Consider the following 20259-nt stretch of genomic DNA (forward strand, 5'->3'; position numbering starts at 1 on the left):
CGCATATGCGTCCATACTCCCTCCCACCCCGGGGCGGAAAGGTGAAAGCAGGTCGAAGCTCGAGGAGCTCTCCTCTACCACTCTCAAGTCTCCCAAGGTGAGCACGTGCCGTTATTGGGGAAAGGGTGTATCAGGAACGCAGCTTGTTCAACCCCACCTTGGTTCTATGGAATGAGAGTAGAGTAGTCCCACGAGAGGCTTGTCTCGGATAACAGGAGTGTAGACCGGTGACCGTAACGCCGAAACGACGGCTCTCCATACGTCTTCAGACAGTCGGAAAGATACAAACTCAAACACGAAAAGTTAGCGAATGTGTACTGCTATTTCCACTATTCTAGTGTAATGCTTCAAAAAGCCCACCTATTTTGATAGCCTTAAACCTAGAGTAATGCAGTCCTTAGCCGAATCTATAAAAAGCGTGAAGTAATCATTGGAGACAATATTCAGTTTACTAGTTCTATCCAAAAAATGATACTAGCCAAAAGAAATATATATTTATATACTCCATAGACTTCGAAAAAGCATTTGATACAGTAAGAGACAATCTATTATTAGAACGTTTGCAGGCAGTCGGTTTAGATAGGAAAGATATTAAACTGCTAAAAACCTTGTACTGGAACCAAAATGCCAGAATTAAAAATTAGGGAGAGATTAATACAGGAATGGATTTTGTCGCCCCAGCTTTTTATTATTTATTCCGAGTTTTATTTAAAGAGGTATTAGAGGATTCCAAGGACAGAGTCAAGGTGAATGGAGTTAATATGAGTTGTCTATGTTCGAACTTCTTTTTCTCCCTGTCAGACTTTTTGAAACATGAATAACTTTAAATGAAATTATTAAAAAATAATTTCAATTTTCAATATGTTGTATTAAAGATATCACATTTTTAGGGAAATAATAAATTATTGATGGCACATTGTAGTGATTCCGTTAAAATAATAATATGACCAATTATTACAAATACTCTCTAAAACTGCTTTTTTGCATTTTAATAAAATTAATTAAAAACTACCTGTAATAAAAGCCGAAACTGACAATTGTTGTTATTTACAATAAAAGTCACAACAATTGTTAGGATTTAAAGGAATATAAACTCTACTATAATCTCTACAATCAAAAATAGAAGAGATGTACAACAATGATTCAGTATTTTCATATCGGTAAGAAGAACAAAAACTAATTTTTGTTCCTGATATTCAAGAAAGGTATTAAAGAAACACTGCCTTTTAGAATTCTTTTTAATATAAGTAGATATTATTTAAATACAATTTAGTGATATTCTTGATAGTATTTATAGATACATTATTCATGTAAATTGTAAGACATAGACAAAAATATTTTAGCTAATAAAACAATAAAAACTATTCAGTTTGTTGTTACAAATTAATTTGTCCCTAGTCACTAGTCCTAGTGATGTTTTGTATGTTTTATGTCTGTCAGTTTTATACAGTGTGTCCGTAAAGTATGGAACAAAATCGATATTTCCTAAATGAAAAGCCTTTTTAAAAAACTCTAAAACACGTCGATTTTTAAATTTAATGTTCTACATTTGACAATAAAATTTCATTATACAAGGTGATACACATTACAGTGATAACGTCATCGGCTCTTTTTTTTTAATGTAACACCCTGTATTTTAGGACATTTTTAGATCGTTATAAAAAAATCGAATCGTTTTGTAAATATTTAGGAATGAATGTTAAATTTTTTTACGTATAGCATCACCATTTTTCTTAAATCGCTTTGATAAATATTTAAGAATATTCTTTAATATTTTGTTGTTCTATTTTCGGTATTCTGTAAATTTCCTTATTTATAAATGACAAAAATAATTATCGTTTACTAAATTAGCTGTCCAAACTCCTAAAATAAACTATTTTTAATTCAAATTTTGCTTTAATTTGTTTAAACGAAGCTACAAAGAGTTTTAATAAACTACTCAAAGTTTTTGTACACTGCGAAATTGAGTTATCAATTATTAACTTACAACTAAAACTATGTTTAGACATTGATTAACTACAAACAGCAATTTAGCAATATAACAGCTTTAGAAACTAATTTTAGCTTCCGCTTCCAAATCTTGCCAAATTAGGGGATTCATGTAAGACTGAGATACAGTAAATGTTTCTTTGAATAGAACTACGATGAGAAGTATTGTTGAAAGCCCGAAACTAAACAAGTAATATTAAGCAAGAGTAAAAAGCTCAATAGCGTAATATTTTCTGCACTACATAACCAAATTATTAACTTATCAATAATTATCACAGTTTTTATGCTATTTTAGTGACGTAATCCCTAATAGCCGACTGGCAAATGGGATCATATAACAAGTAATACATCACCTAAAAGTCTTTTTGTCACTTAATATTTACCTCGATGTTTTTGCAATGAATGAAACGGAGTCTTTATGTTTTAAAAGAATAAGTTAGGAATTTTTGAGTTGCAGGTCTTTCATTCGTCTGATTCTTCGAACTCTTTCGTTAAATCGTAGACTATATCAAATATAAACACACACATTAACTCTGAGATCAAAATCAAGAATTTATAAAGCCAACGTAAGACCAATAATGACATATGCCTCAGAAACAAGACCCGACACAGCCACAACCTAAAGGTTACTCGAAACGGCAGAGAGGAGAGTACTGGGAAGTTCTGAGAAGAAGTACCGTGAAGAATTTCCTTAATGCTTTCTTTACCTTTTTCTCTTCAATATTTATTTCTTCGTTTGTCGTCCAGTCTGGTGTTGGTGGTTTATTGCCACCTTCAGAAAATAGAGATGGAAAGCAGTCTGCCCAAGTTTCTTTCTGAATGTGTTCCATTTTCTCTAGTTCGTTCATCTCCTTTACTTGTCTTCTGATCTTTTTCTTCTTCTTCTTCAAGTACCCTCTCCGCTACGGAGTTTGGCAATCATCATTGCTATTCGTATATTTGAAGCTGTTGCTCTAAATAATTAGTTAGATGTCCACTGGAACCAGTCTCTTAAATTGCGCAGCCAAGATATACGTCGTCTCCCCATGTCTTCTGATGATTCTTCATATTTCTTTTTGTGTTTCATAGAAGTCGTATTCCATCTGTTTTGGGAAACTCTGCTAGTTTTCTCTTTTTATTTGTCTGACTTTTATAGTCATTGCATGCCTGGAAACAAGTAGAATATATGGACTGGATATAAATACCAGCAAAACCAAGCTAATGATCATCAGCAAGGAAAACATAACTGGAGCAAATTTGTATGTGGACCAAATGAGAATTAAACGTGTCTCACAGTACAACTACTTGGGAACTATACTCAATAAGTCGTGGGACAATATCCAAGAGATTAAATGTCGCATCAGAAAGGCAAAAAAAGCATTCTTGACTATGAGCTCTGTGTTCAAGAGCCACGACCTCACCCTAGAAACAAAAATAAGGCTCCTTTAATGTTACGTATACTCAGTGCTTCTGTACTGAGTAGAAACGTAGACATTGAAGGCGGAAACTCTATCAAAACTTCAGGCTTTTGAGCTATGGTTATATAAAAGGATCTTAAAGATATACACAACTGCGGATTTGGTCAATATCGTGAAGGAACATAAGCAGCAGTACTTGGGACATATAATAAGAAATCAAGGCAGATATAAGCTACTCCACTGCATTTTGTAAGGTAAAATTGAAAGAAAAATGGCCCCAGGACGAAGAAGAATATCCTGGCTTGCTAACCTGCTAACCTGAGAGCATGGTATAGAAAGACCTCAACACAGATATTCCGTATAGCAACCAAAAAAGTCATCATAGCCAGAATAAGTTTCTACTTTTCGTCACACTTTATCTTCACTTTCTCTCTAAACCATGGGATATTCTTTTTTCAATTACATATTGCACATTGTGTCATGTGCTTATGTTATATCTAAGAATACTACAATGTTCTGATTATTTATCTAATGAGTTTTAGTTCCTACATTGTTAAAAAATTATAAGACAAATACTTCTTTAAAGTTTTTTTAAACAGATAAACAAACCCGATGTGATATCACTTCCCATTCCAATTTTCGTGCATACTTTCTTAGTTTCAAAGAAACTTGACCTTTCCACTTTGTCCTTTCTAATAAAATACCAAAATAAAAACAAGGAAAAGCTGCCATCCGGGCGGAATGCCATTGATAACTTTTACTTATGTGTCTGTCTGAAAACATTAAATTATTTTCTTTATGGTATATTAAAAATGGAACCGACCAAAACATATTAAAAAATAATATTCCACATTTTTCCACTAAATCAAGTACGACAGTTTATGGTTTTGCCAATAGCCAGTGGCGTGGACTTTTTTAAATGATTTTTTTATTTTTATAATATTTTATAAAGCAGAGAAAATACTATTAGAGTATGTTGATGACATTTCAGCCATTATTTCATTTAATAGCGGTCCGATAAGTACGTAGCCTTACCGCTAGATGGTGCCACCATCTCAAGAGAAATCTACTGTCGTGTAATACATTGTTTCAGCCAAATCAGACTCGTACTTTTGTTTTGTCTGCGGGTGAAAGCAGGCGTTTCCGAAGATTTCAGAAAAATGGAAAAAGAGCAATATCGGTCTGTGATTTGATTCTTGGTTTTGGAAGAGAATTCGTGCAACGAAACCAAAGAGCTGAATGCTGTAAACAGCGACTCTTCTTCTTTAATGACAAGCATCAAAAATTGGTTTAACGAATTTCAACGTGGTGGCACGTTGTTTTTTGATAAGCTACCCCTTGGTGCCCCGGAAATGCTCGTATTGCGTATATCATATCTAGGATAAAATTTTTGATACGAGAAATTTGTCGGCGCGATGGAAGCGGCGTTTTTATATCGTTTAGTAACCTCCGACGAAACATGGATCCACTGTTACACACCAGAGACCAATGACAGTATACGTCACCCGGTGAACGTGCTCCGAAGTAGGCAAAAACTGTCCTATCGGCCCAAAATATGACGGTCATCGTTTTCTGGGATTCAAAAGGGGTGATCTACATCGACTACCTAGATAAGGGCAAAACGGTCGCAGGACTCTACTACACCAAATTATTGGGCCGGTTTGACGCCGAATTGCAGAAAAAAATGACCCAATTTTGGGAAGAAAAAAGTCGCTATAACGAAAGTGGTCAAATTGGGCTACAAACTGTTACCCCATCCACCGTATTTTCCAGATTTGGCACCGTGCGACTTAAGGTTGGCTGTGAACCGAAGTGTTTTGTAGCTGCACTTATTCTGGCAAATTTATCAGATCTTTTATTGCCATATATTACCTGATGACCTGCCACCAATACGAGTGTGTAACACTGTTATGTGTCTGCAAGTCTGTCGAGTTTTTTAAGGCATTCCAACACTAGCCCAGAGTTCACCTTAGAGATACATTGATAAGTGTATCTATTAACGTCAAAAGCTCTCATGTAAATATCTTTTACATGGTGTTAAATTGCATAAATCTCTGTCAAGAATACATATTCTTCGAATGGAATAGAAATATAATTAAACTAAGCAGTAAAATAAATAACAGACTTACTCACATTATAGATTGTTAGTAAGTTTATTATTTATTTCCACTACCCACTTTGAAATGGACTTACATGGACAATTAATTCATTATTAAGAATATATTTTTTTATTTTTACCAATACAGTAGATTACTACAATCGACCTTTCTGTCCTATTCGTCCCATTTTTCTCATAGGCAAATATCTTCCCGAAAAGATACTTAAGGCCTGTATCAAGGTACCGTCTGGTCAGAATTTATTTATCATTCAAAAGCACCCATAATTTTATTAAATGTTACTGTGTGCTGATCTATTTCTTACGTTCCTTAGGTTTTCTCACAGTCCCTTAGAATAGGAGCAATATTCCTTTTACATATTCCCGTTATTTGGTCGATCCATTTTGTTGGTAATCTTCTTCGTAACTCTAGGCCTTCTACCTTTCCTTAGATGATAAGTCTTTCCATGTAGTTGTGGCTGCTGTCAGACGATCTAAGAAACTGGTATATGAAGATACAGATACAACCGACTTTGAACAACAAATTGCCGAAGAAGAGTCAGATAGTTAAATGCAGGGCGTAAACTAAAGCTAAAACCACAGAAAAGATGGGGAAGGAAATAAGATGAACGTCAGAACTTGAAGACGAGAAACATATAGAGATGTACGTAATCGGAAAAAGAGAGAGAAACATTTGGAAAAATGAAAGGCAAAAATTACAGAAGGCAAAACTTAGAAGGAAGAAATTTCCCTCTCTTGTCACTTTACCAGGCAGAGAAAACTGGACAAAAGGTGTACCCATACAAGCGCAAGCTACTTGGTACACTGATGGCTAAAAGTATTGGAGGATGTAGGAACCGATATAGAAGGGACAAAGCAAGAGATACATTTCCCGGTAAGTCTATCCAAGGATGTCACAATTTTCCAGGTAAAAATAATCACAATCCATCACTGCGTTGAAAAAATATAAAGGCAGAAAATAACGCACCGGTCAACAGCTATCTTCACAGATATCCAGGTAGCGCTTAAGATACTCAATTTTGTAGCTAGTGTGGGATTATGTGGGTGCCCTAAATAAACTAGAAGCGTATACCGTCAAAACAGTTAATTATTAAACCTTTGCCAACATTTACAGCAGCCCTAATAAGAAAAGATAGGAAAACAGTCAAAGGCATAGTAGGTATGATATGTTAACAGGACACTGTGAAATGAACAGTCAGTCAATGAACAGGCAGTTCATTTCACAGTGTGGTTGGCAGATGATGAGCTAAGCAGATTCTGCCGCCTAGAAGAAGAACAACCACCACAGCAACTGATATTAGACAATGAAAGAATTGAACACGTGGATTCGTACATCTACTTGGGAACAACAGTTAACTCAAATTGGGTTCAGGCGAAGGAAATACGTATAAAAGTAGAAAAGGCAAGAGCATCGTTCACTAGCATGAAGCAAATTTTCACCTCTAAAAGCCTCACCCTACCTCTCAAAATTCGACTTCTGAAATGTTATGTATTCCCGGTTTTGTTATATGGAATGGAGGCGTGGACAATGACCGCAACATTGATGAAAAAAGTAGAGGCCTTCGAAATATGGGCTTACCGACGTATATTACGTATATCCTGGACTGAGCACGTGACCAACGAAGAGGTACTACGCCGGATAGGTAAAGAGAAAGAGATAGGAATAAGTATAAAGAAAAGAAAGTTGGAATACTTGGGTCACGTTATGAGACATAATAAAAATAGAGTACTACAGCTGATCGTTCAAGGGAAAATAGACAGCAAAAGGGGTCCAGGGAGGAGAAGACACTCGTGGCTCCTAAACTTGCGGCAATGGTTCGGATTGTCATCTGCTGAACTATTCAGATCTGTCGTAAACAGAGTCAGAATAGCCATGTTAATTGCCAACGTTCGGAACGGACAAGGCACATGAAGAAGAAGAAGAAGAAACAGAAGAGCACATTTTGTGGCAATGCGACAGCCTGGCAAATGTGCACTTCTTTACAATAGGCAAGAGAAAGCCACTGACAAAGAGCTTCATGAAAGGTTAAGTTTTGAAGCTATTAGACCTTTTAAAAATGGTCAGGCTAAAGAATGTAATCTAGGATTCTTCTCCTTCTGGTGCACCCCATTACTGGAGGTTTGCAATCACTACATTAAAATACTTTCGATTCTGCGTGACTGTTAGTAATGGATAAACGTTCATGCCCGTCCAAGTTCTTATATTGCGAAGTCATGACATGGATCTTCTGTCTAATTTTGTTTCCTTAATCTAGAAAAAAAGGACCAAAATAGTTCTGAAAAGGTCGCAGTGCAATAGGCCAAAATCCACCTCATCGAATCTACTTATGTATCTCTTGTCATTTCTTCATTAGTGAGGAACGTGATTTCCTTTAATACTCCTAACAAATTTTCTCCATTGTTCTTCAGATGCTCTTCAAGGGTTTTGCAGAATGAGTGAACCGCTTTGTCTTCTCCCTGGAACGTTTCCAGAGACAATTAATCTCTCAATTTATCATCACCCCTGCGAACCACGTCACCAACTGTAGAATTCACTGTAGACATGCTGTGGATGGTCCATTTTTTTTGTTAGTTAAGAACGCAGCATTATTCAATAACACTACATCTCAAAAGCTTAAATTTTTTGGTGTTCTTATGCACAAAAATTCCAAGTCTCTGCCCCGTATTGTATTGAGAAGACAAGTGCATTCATCGATCTTATTTTGATTGTTGAGAGATAGATCTGTCTTTCCAAATATAGTTAGAGGACTCATCGCATTTTTTGCGATACCAATTGCCATTGTTAACCCTACAGCAGGCGCGCCGACTACCGTTTCATAACCGGGCGCGCTGTGTATTTTGTACACAAAACACATTTTAGTTGACTTTACCAAATTTAGTGCGTTTTAACAAAATGACAACCACAATTTACGAAAATAGTTTATTGTTACATAAAATAATAAACATAAAACATGTACCTACGGGTTACTTCACTCGATTTCTTCTGATTGCTGCAGTTCATTGTTCTTACATTTTACGCAAGTAATTGTGGTTTCTGAATGCATTTTACATACAAATATTCTACATAGTCCACATCTAACTGTTGTGCTGGAATTTTTTGAGCCTGGACATATTGCACAACGTCCACGTTTTCTAGAGCTTTGCACTTCTGTTCTAGTAGGTTCTTCACATGATTTATATTTCATTAGAAAACCTTGAATATCCTGGGGAAGATATCGCATTGTCACTCTTTCTGAAAGATGTACTGTCATTAAACTCAAGCTTAAATTCTTTAGAAAAATTCGGCGAAATATTTTGGGATTTGTTTTATTGGCACAAAACAACACCTGCGCGTTGATACCCGCCATATCCATTAGAGAAAAAATATAATTAGTGGCCATGTTCTGGTTATTCTTTTTACAGAATATGATGCACACATTTGGTCAATAGTATCCACACCACCTTTTGTGGCATTATAATCTAGAATAATTTCTGGTTTTTTAGTTTCGACATCTACGGTGGCAGTGTCATGCATCGTGGATAAAAGTATGACCGACTTACTTTTTTTTGGAACAAATGAAACCAAAGTGACATTTTTCTGGAATCCAAAGAGTGACGTTCCCACTTCTTTTTGTTTTTGGGGTAAAAATTCAATAGGTATTTCCCTTTTGTTTTTTCTCAAAGTGCCAATTGTAGTTATTTTATTTTCCAAAAGGGAAAAGCTAAAGGATAACTGGTATACCAATTATCGGTTGTCAAATTGCGATTTGAATCTTTTATATAATCAATAAGCCTATCTACAATATCACTGGGAGAGTTTGATACAGCATAAGGCCCCTCAGGTTGCCGTCCACAATAAACCTCTAAATTTCCAACAAAGTAAGTTTGTGCATCGCCCAAAATGAACAGCTTGATACCGTATTTTGCTGGTTTATTTGGTAAATACTGGATGAAACTACAACGTCCTCTAAACCTCTTTAGTTTAGGGATAAAATACGTTTATTGACGTTTCAATTTCCACTTCGGAAATCGTTCTCAAAATACAAACAAAATCGTTTGTATTTTGAGAACGATTTCCGAAGTGGAAATTGAAACGTCAATAAACGTATTTTAACCTTTAATTGTGGCTTATTCCCATTTAAATAGTAATTAATTTAAAATGCCACAAGAAAATAGCTTCAAAAGTAAAGTTAATTTGACTTTAATTTCGAATTACAACTTTTTATAAAGTAAAATAATTAATGGATAAAATACTTACACTAGAAGGCGCGCAGTGTATTATGTACACAAAACCGTCACACTCTCGTATTTCTGAGAATTCTCACAAAACTGAGCTGCAACAAAAAATATTACTCAACTATTCGAACGACAGATCTCTACTGGACGAATAGACGCGACGATATCGCCAGATTGACGACACTTCTATTTTTAGACGACTTTTTCTATTGGACGTGTACAAAATACACGGGCGCGCCCGCTCGAGGGTTAATTATACTATATCTCACATAGTTGAAGCTATTTACCATCTGGTATTTCTGCACGTGGTTATTTAAAAGAATAATTACCCATTCACTTTTTTATGTCTATAAATTGTATTAATGTAAAGTGTTATTATTATCATTAAATTATGCAATTAAATAGTTTTCCCTTGTTCTTTGCCCCTTATTAGTTTGCATAGCTACGCCTCTGGCAACTCAAGAAAAGAAATAAATGTTCATTAACTTTTAAATAGAGAAGTTCTCCTATTTCTTCTTGGTAGATTAAATATCTTGCAGACGACGGGAAACAAAGGTTACCAAAGGTTATATTGACATTCCTGACAAGAATTATTCGACTCAGTGGTCAGTGAGATTACTAGATATCTCGCTAACTTTTTTACTTTAGTCTCTCTGTTGTTTTTTCCAAAGTCTTGGCTCATGAAAGGTCTTAAAACACTCTAAGAGTATTTTCCTCCTAGTTTGAACACTTTTTTTTTACAGGAAAGGCTTTAATTAAAACGGCAGTTCATGAATATAAGTTTTACACAATTTCTTTTAGAAAATTTATATTATATTGAAAAATCGTTTAATAAAACACTTATAGTAAATATAGTAATTTTGGCAATTTTTGTATTTGTGTTTCTTTAATTAATTCTTAAATTATATTAATTAATTCGTAATATAAAAATATACATTTATAAATATACAGTGGTATCTCGACACCTTGCTTGTATGTCAAATTGATCGTGTTTTAAAGCAATTTTCCCCATTGAAATTCACTGAAATGTCATTAATCCGTTCCAGTCCCCAAAAAACACGTTAATTGGAGTAGTAATCTCCTAGAATAGACAAAAATGCTTAAAAAAAGTTTAGTACTTAGGTGAGTACAAATGGATAGAGATGTGATTAGCACTCCTTGAAACGAAGAAGCAGGATATTAATCTTCAAACACAGACAAAAAAACCAACGATGATCAACCAGATTTTAAATTTGATGAAAGATTCTTCTTCTTAAGGTGCCCTCTTCATTACTGAAGGTTGGCTATAACTATAGCAAATTGCTCTCTATCTTGAGCTGTTCTTATTATCGAATTTGTGTCCATGACTGTCCAGTCTCTTACATTTTTCAGCCTGGAGCATTTTCTTCTTCCTGGACCTCTTCTTCGTTCCCTTCCATTATCAGTGGTAGAAAGTTGTATTTTTCTCCTCTGTAAAATATGTCCTAGATAACTCGTTTTTCTGCTTTTTAGAATATTTAGGAGTTCTCTCTCAGTACCCATTCTTCTTAGCACCTCATTGTTGGTCACGTGCTCTGTCCAAGAGATCTTTAGCATCCTTCAAAATCCAAATTGATTGTTGCTCAGATTTCTTTCGCATTCTCTATATGCATGAAATATTAGACAACTGATTTGTATAAGGGACTCAATAAAATAATTGTTAAAAAGTACATATAAGTAAAAGAGCAATTGATGGCAGACAAATGCTATGACATTAAAGGAAATCAGGATAATAACAGGGAAAAATAACATAGAGAACAGCTAAATGTTAAAAAATAATAATAATCAGGTCCTTACCGGAACTGAAGAAAAACTTCAATGCTGAAAATAATACGTTATGAACATGCTTGACGACGACCACAGCGACTTAATAAAAAGTATCCTGTTATCACTCACTAAAAAAGAAGTACAATATGTCGTTCTATTACAAAAATATGGTGAAGCCGTATGGCCTGATGAGGTACATGCCGAAACTCCAAAGCTCCTGGTCTACGAAGACAGTTTGAGGTTAAGTTTTTTGACAGATTTGGTCAAAAACATTCACAGAGCTGGGAAAATACCTTCAGAGAGGCTGAAATCAACTTTCGTCAGCTAACTCGAAAAAGGTTATGCATCTAAATGCGTCGTCATAACAAACATTCTAAAAAGTCATATACACACGTATCTATAAGAAGAAACGGAGTGGTAATTCGTAAGGCTCTATTCTCACTCATAGACACTATATAGACTATCACAAAGCTTTTGATTGCATTAAACCAGAAACTAGCAGAAATTCTTAAAGCAATAGATATAGATGAGGGTAACTTACGAATCGGTAATTACGACAAACAATGAAAAAAACAAAACTTCTTTTAATATAAATCAGATGGAATCATTGAACAGGTGTCGTTCATTAAATACCTAGGTACACTAATGAATAGTAGTTGCGATTTGACAACAGAGGGTCCTATCAAGAATTAAATAGGGTAGAAAGACGTTAAGCCGTATTTAGATTAGAGACTGAATCCAAATCCTGTGCTGTTATGTATTTCTATTTTTGTGTACGACTGTGAGAGCTGGACACATAAGCCCTTACTAGGAAAATGTATCGAAGCTTTTGAAAAGCTTATGAGAGACTACGACGTATTTCCTGCACCAAAAGAACAACCACCGAAGTTCTTAACAAAATGCAGAAGAACAAGGTACGGATGCCAACGATTAAAGAGCGTAAACCAAAGTACATTGGGTATAAAATGAAGAAAGACAGATACTAAACACTTAGGTTAAACATTGAAGAAAACATTCAGGGAAAAAGTTCAATAGAAAGAAGATAAAATTCTTGGCTTAAGAACCTGGCAAAAACGCAAGCTGGAATACTTCGGTCACATTATGAGACACCCTGAAAAATATGATCTTTTACATCTGATCATTCAGGGAAAGATCCAAGGTAATCGTGGTCCTAGTAGAAGAAGAACATCATGGCTGAAAAATCTAAGGCAATGGTATGGAAAATCAACTACATCGTTATTTAGAGCTGCTGTCAATAAAGTCACGATAGCGAATATGGTAGCCAACATGATATCCAACGATCGACAACGGTCATGGAACTAAAAGAAGAAGAACATGGCGAAGATTCGAAGGAAAATGGCGCAGTAAGAAGAAGAAACAAGAAACATGAAGAATAATATGGGCACCTACGACAAATTGGACAAGAAAGGATACCACTAAACCAATACTGGTTTGGTACTAAACACAAGCAGATGTAGACAAACAAAGTAAGCGAAAAAAATAAATCAAAAAAGGTATCAAATAATATCTAAAATTAGAAGGTAAAACCAAGTATATAAGGCTGATATGAATAAAGGTAGCAATTAGTATGAGAAACTAAGAAACTAAAGTTGGAAAAGTTTTTCTACATAGAAAAGTAACCGCTCACATTTAACATGTGTGGCAAACCGAAAAATCCCACTCTGAATATGTCCGACAACAATTATCCTTTCGTGAATACTGTGCTACGAAACAGATAACGGGCACAAGGAAAGCATTTGTAATGTACGCTTTTATTGAAAAGAACGTACATAAAACATTTTCACTGGTATTTTTAGAGTGAATCGAGAGACCTAAAAACTCCATTTCCATGTTTTTGTGGAACGCGGCTCCGAAAAAATAGCACGGGATTTATAAATCACAAACGAGAATTCTCAAATAAAGTTTATAAATATATTAAAGATTAACAATATACTATAATAAAATACAACAACTATACAACATCAAATAAAGAATAATACAACAATCCTCATAACTAATTGTAAAATTCTCATTAGTATTTTTGAGGATCTCTTAGAGATAGGCAATGTTAAAAACATATTATATTTTCAGTCATATTTAAAGCCTTTCCACGATTTTCTCCTTCTATTCTTCCCTCTTTTCTTCTGCTTACTATTATGATAAATTTGTTCTTTTTTATTATTCTAATTCAAAGAGATCATAAACGAGATGTGCTGCGTATGCTTATTAATTAATTTATTATATGCGTCTTCAATCTTAACTTCCAATTTATAGGAATCTGCAAAACAATGTTTGCGGATTTATTATCATTATCATCAGCAGCCGGTTTTAAATTCACTACAGGATATTTGCAGTATGGATCCAATTTTTCATTATATTTCGCAGATCATCTTGCCATCATTTTTTATGTACTTCATCGTCATTTATCCTTCTCTCGTGGCCAGCCCATCTCCATTTCAATCTACAAGCTCTCTCCATAACATCTGTAACTCTGGTTCTGTTTCGTAGGTCTTCGTTTGTGATCCTGTCTTTTATTGTTACTCTTATCGTTAAACGTTACATCCTTCTTTGTGTTATTCTTAGTTTTGAAGCATTGCTTTTTGTTAGAGACAGTGTTTTCGCACTGTAGGTCATTACTGGCAGCACACAATAATTGGTATGTTGTCGTCCCCAAATACGTTTTTAAGAGTTATATATGATGCCCATCCATGTATTATTCTTCATAATACTTCACCTGTTTGGTTGTCCTTATGGGTAGCTCATCATATCTTGCCGTACAGCTTATTCATAGGTCGATCCAATACACTACTGTACTCTAGTTTTAATAGAAGAACCATTTAGATTTTAATTACGGCGTTAGCTTTTTTATTTTCTAGCCAAAGTTTGAATCATCGTTCACAGTGAAGTGAATGCGATTCGTCCACTTGACTCGCTTGACTGTCTGAGCTATATGTATAATACGTTAAGTTTTACAGCGCTAAAATCCGCAACATTGCCTCTCCGATCTACTTAATTGTAATTCTCTGATCCCATCTGACATCTAGATACAAAACGAGAAAACCATTTAGTAACAGATAATAATGCATGGGATAAACTGAATAAAAATACACTGACGTTTACAAATACCTATCTACAAGTGAAGAAAACATAGAAGATCTACAGATTCATGACAACGTAACAATCAAAGGAAATGATAAATTTAAATACTTGGGATTTATAATCACGAAAAAGGCAACAACAGACGAAGAAATTAAGCAAAGATTCGGACAAAAAGAACAGCAATCCGAAAACTTAACTCAGTATGGTGGGATAGACACCTAAATATGAAGACAAAAACATAGATTTATAAAACATTAGTGCGAAGTATTATGATTCTTCTTCTTTAAGTTCCATCTTCTATCGAAGGTTGGAAATCATCATAGCTATGCGGATTCTGTTGACTGCCGCTCTAAAAAGTTCTGCACTTCTGCATTCAAACCATTCACTTAAGTTCTTAAGCCAGGATATTCTTCGTCTTCCCACATTTCGCTATCCTCGGATTTTGCCTTGCATAATAAGTTGTAGTAATGCGTATTTTTGCCCTCTCATCACATATCCTAAGTACACAAGTTTTCGTCTTTTGATAGTTAATATTATTTCCGCCTCATTTTCTATCCTTCTAGTTACTTCCACGTTTGACATTCTTTGAATCCATGATATCCGTAGGATTCTTCTGTAACACTAAAATTCAAAGGCGGCCAACTTATTCAGATGGACTTGTTTTAGTGGCCACGCTTCCAAGCCATAAAGAAGAGTAGAGAACACGTAACATCGAAGCATTCTCAGGCAATTTCAGTATAATGATATATAGCAGATATATATATATATATATATATATATATATATATATATATATATATATATATATATATATATATATATAACAGAGATGAAATGCCTGAGAAGATGCTGCAGAGTAATAAGAATGGATAGGAGAAGTAATGACGAAATAAAGCAAAGAACGTCAATCGAAACAGATATACTAACATATATAGAACAAAAAAGACTAAAGTGGCATGGACATGACAGCAGGTGGATAAAGAAAATAACAAAATAAAGCCCCATAGGAAGGAGGAAAAGAGGACGACCCCGAAGATACTGGAGGAACGAAGTAGACGACGCCATGAGTAAGAGAGGCCTACACGATGGAGAATGGGACAAACTAAGAGAGATTAAAACGGTTGAGCTACGGAAGGCAGTGAATACTGTAGAATACCTGAATATAGATATATATATATATATATATATATATATATATATATATATATATATATATATATATATATATATATATATATATATATATATGTATATATACAAACATGTTGTTTACAAAAATAAATTAAAAATCTACGGTGTTATTGCTTTAAACAATGGTATAATGACAAATTATTGGCGACGGGTAAACGCAGGTTCGTGGAAAGTCGACGGTGTTGCCATTAATAGCATGTATATCTAATTTAATTAAAACTCAACGAACTATATAAGTATATTGTAAAGAACTGCTTTTTTTTGTTCCTAAATATTTTTTTAATTACCACGGTATGAAAAAACTTGGTTTCTACAATCTTATATACTAAAACGCTAAGCCCTTTTCTTGTCCACCACTTTACTCAAAAACCATATTAGATAATTAAAATATTTTTTCGGAATATTATTTGTATTACGTATGAGATTGTCAAGATATACTTTTGGTACAAAAATTCACTTCCGGTTTTGAGATGACCGGAAGTTAAAATTTACTTTGTTTTAGACACCACAATGTATATATGGATCGAAAGGTCTCGTCGAGACGAATCTAAATATGTACTTCCGGTTGCGATCCGATACCGGAAGTGACCCGAAACGCGCATAAAACGTCAAGATAGAGCAAATCTGACACCGGATTCGTGATCAGCATGCAAAATTAACTGCTAAATGATAACATTGTAACAAAAAACATTGTTTTCGACGAAATATTTCGTGATATTTAATACACTTTTTACTTGCATTATTATTGATGAATGTTATGTATATTCTTGCTTATATTGTTTGTATTGATCTCTTAATTGTTCTCGCAAAATAAAAATTTCATTTAAAAAACTCGATGTCGAGTTGGTCCGCTAGTTTTTTTATAAACTAAATATTTATTTTTGGACAATATATTTTTTTGTTAAAGTGAACGACAGGTCTAAAATTTTCCTTCTACATAAATTTTAAACAGGAGAAATATGTACAAAAGCTACGACAAAGTGGACACATTTCTTTTTAGAACGCTCATTCAAGTTTAAATACCGATTTGAATATGAGGGAGTATTTTCACGTACTCGAAAATTGCGTATTTCCTTGGCGAATTTCTTCACACTTCTTAATTTATATTTTCATTAAACCTTGGAAGGTTTTAATCCTCTCTCCAGGTGGATTAAAAGACCTTGCTTCATTCGAAAACCTTTGAGAATTAATCAATCGGACGTGACGTAAATAATTTATTAAGGAAATGTTTGTAGTCTTTAAATAACTGGCTTGTTTTATTGTATTAAGCAGTGTAAACCTTGGAAAGACGTAAAAATACATAGGTACATTAATTTTTCATCCTATCCCAGACCAATCTACAAAGGAAAGTGAAAAACGCAGTCTAAATAAATATATTTTTATATATAGAATTTTTCATATAAAACTGAGTGCACGTCATTCAAGATTTACGACGTCAGAACCCTACAGCGTTGCCAAAACATCAGAATAGTTAATAAGTGACGAATTTTTAAAATGTCAACTATTTAAGAATACAATACACTAGTCAGTTGAGTTTTTAAAATGTATTAAAATGAGTAAAAAGGAACTCAAGGTTTTACAAACTTAATAAACCAAATCATCATCATCACGTACCGCTAAAACCCTGGGTGGGTCTTGTACAACTGTTTTCCAATTTGTTCGGTCTTCCATCAACCTAGGGTCAAAAGGAATGTTCATGTTCCGGAGATCTGCTTGGATGTTATCTCTCCATCGCATTCTGGGACGTCCGAGTGGTCTTTTGCCTGTGGGAATCTCCTCCCATACCAGTTTTACGTTATGCAGTCTCTCATTATGCAGTCTGTGCACGTGGCCTGCCCTTCTTGTTTATCTGGCTCATCTTATTTTAAAAAGCGCCAACACTGTAAACAATGTTGCCAAACGCTGAACTGTCATTGAAATGATTGCGGACTATCTTCATCTTGGGCTTTCAGTATCGCGTGGTTTGCGTAAGACAATTTTAATTTCATTTACTTTATTTACGTTTTTTTACTTTACTTTTTATTTATTTCATTTAATACGTGAAATCAAATCTTAAATGTCATTCCTTTTATTTCAATATACGCTATATAAGTACTAGAAACCAATTCGCTAAGGATTTTTGCTTAGTTAAGGAGATATGTTGTGAAATGCAATTTTAGATTCCCCATGTCTCTAATTACATCTTTATCAACGTCTGTTTTGCCTTGCAATTATAAAAAGGCACATATTAAAGCAGAAATCTGAATTTGGTTTCAACAATTAGAAATTTTCGGATTACGTTTCGTGATTTATCATCAGATGTCGCTATTGCGTCCATATCGAAGCCATTTTAGTGTGGCTTCTACTACGACAGGAAAGATTGTTTTCGCGTTCAGAACGTTGGTGAATAGCCGCTCTGAAGATTCCTTTTAGGATTAACTACGTATAAGCGGATACACAAACGCACTGTACGTGAAATCAAATCTTAACTGTCTTTCCTTATAATTTCTTTGTTCTCCATTGTGTATCCTCTTCCTTTGTTATGACTTTTGATGATTTAATCCATGAATTGAGTTCCTCTGTCTTATTCTGCTGCGTATTTCTATTGGTTCTGTAAGTTGTGCATCTATTCTAGCTTCAATTTTATGGTTTTGGCAGATGTTTTTATTAGTTTTTATAATATTTAAGGGAACTTCTCTATTATACAGAAGATGGATTACATCTTTGAGTCTTACTCTGTCACATGCTTCCTTTAAGTCAATCATACACAGAAATGCTGGTCTATTATACTCTAGCGATTTCTCAGTAATTTGTTTCAAGACGAATATTGCAACTACACACGATCTTCCACTACAAAAACCCCCTTGTTTATCTGCTAAACTTATCCTCTAATTCATTAGTTCTTGTAAAATTTTAGTTTAGTAACTTTTTAGGGTAGTATTTAACAAGTTTGTACCTCTGAAGTGTTCTGGTGTGTTTTTATATAGGAAAGTCATATAACTATCAAATATATTTAACCAAGTATAACTACTATTTATCGATAGCATTTGATTATAAAAAGTGTACATACTTTGTTCAAAGTAGAAAATCTTCTTAGATAATTACTTCAAATGTAAAATAAAGTTTATTAGCCTTAATAAAAACTACTTTTAAAAATAATAAATACAGATTTGGTAAAATATTTTTAAAACTTGCTTTCTGAACTGCAAACGCTTCAAGCTTCTCTGCTGCTAAGTGCTCAATATAAAGTTTTTCCCCATTCTGAACAACCTGGTGCATGTATTCTCCAGGAGCCGGTCATTTAGCAGCTGTTTCCTATGCAGGCGACAGAGTGTACAGCCGCAGGCCCCACATCTACCTCTACGAAGATCCCTTGAAGAGCGACATCCAACTTTTGAGCTACTACATCAACAAATTCAAGCAGGAGAAGGCTATTACTGGAACCAGTGAGCCTGCTAAAGGTATATAATGATTTTATTTTATAAATATCTGTTAGATATGTTTTAGTTTTATTGCATGCTGTAAAATATATTTCATCGATACCACCATTTTTAAAACATATTTTATATTCACACAATACGCCTACGAGGTATTCCGTGATTTTTAACAGCTTGTAGTTCAGTAAATAATAAACATTTTTATTTGAAAATTGGGAAACCATAATTACTATCAACTGATGTATACATCTGTGACGTCATCACGGACGCTGTGACGGCATTTCAATGAAAAAAGTAAAATGTATCAGGACAGGTAAGGGTTGGATCAGATGAAAGGGATTTTTTATCCCAACTTCAACAATGAGGGTAATAATTTAAATAAAAAAGCTAAACTTTCAATTTAATGTCTATTTTCAGCAATAATATTAATATTCAAAATGTGTAGGTTCTTGGTTATCAACGATTTCTTTTAAAAAGCCTCATACAAAAAATCTAACGAATATAGCACATGTTATCTTGGAGACCATTATACGGGTCCGTTAGCTCCAATCAATCTGTTTGGAATTGTGGCATTAATGTAGTTGATTACAAAACAGCTGTAATGTGGGGGTGCTCCATCTTGTTGCTATTTCATAACTACTTTCTTACGTAAAGACGTATTCTCTAATAACACACGTAGTTCATTTTTTAGAAAATTCAGATAGCTCTGACCATTTAAATATTCATTAAAAAAATGGGGACCTATTAAACGCCCAATGAGTAATTCATACCAAACATTAATTTACCATCTAGCTAGTTTAAAAGCGAGTTTCTCAGACATTACAGATAATTATAACAGAATACAAGGTATAAAAATTTGTGGACAACGCTTGAACAATCTAAGGTACTTTGATGACATCGCATTGATAACCGATAAAAAAGAAGAATTATTTGAAATGAAAAAACTGGACGTAGAAGCTGGAAAGATAGGCCTTAATATGATTTACAGCAAGACCAAAATCATAACAAATACAGACGAAGACATCACAATGAGGATCGGACAAGATGAAAT

General features: G+C 34.3%; 1 protein-coding gene across 7 annotated transcripts in view; it reads left to right on the forward strand.

Annotated features, from left to right (window-relative positions):
- Positions 1 to 20259, forward strand: part of LOC140449211 (uncharacterized) — a 335545-nt gene that overhangs the window by 269117 nt on the left and 46169 nt on the right. For 6 of the 7 annotated variants that reach the window (XM_072542381.1, XM_072542380.1, XM_072542384.1 and 3 more), the window contains one exon: positions 19062 to 19232. In XM_072542381.1, the coding sequence (XP_072398482.1) occupies positions 19062 to 19232 (171 nt within the window). The remainder of the gene's footprint in view (positions 1 to 19061; positions 19233 to 20259) is intronic. The other variant, XM_072542383.1, reaches the window with a different exon arrangement.

This window comes from Diabrotica undecimpunctata, chromosome 8 (assembly GCF_040954645.1).
Source record: "Diabrotica undecimpunctata isolate CICGRU chromosome 8, icDiaUnde3, whole genome shotgun sequence".
NCBI classification, from domain to species: Eukaryota; Metazoa; Arthropoda; class Insecta; order Coleoptera; family Chrysomelidae; genus Diabrotica; species Diabrotica undecimpunctata.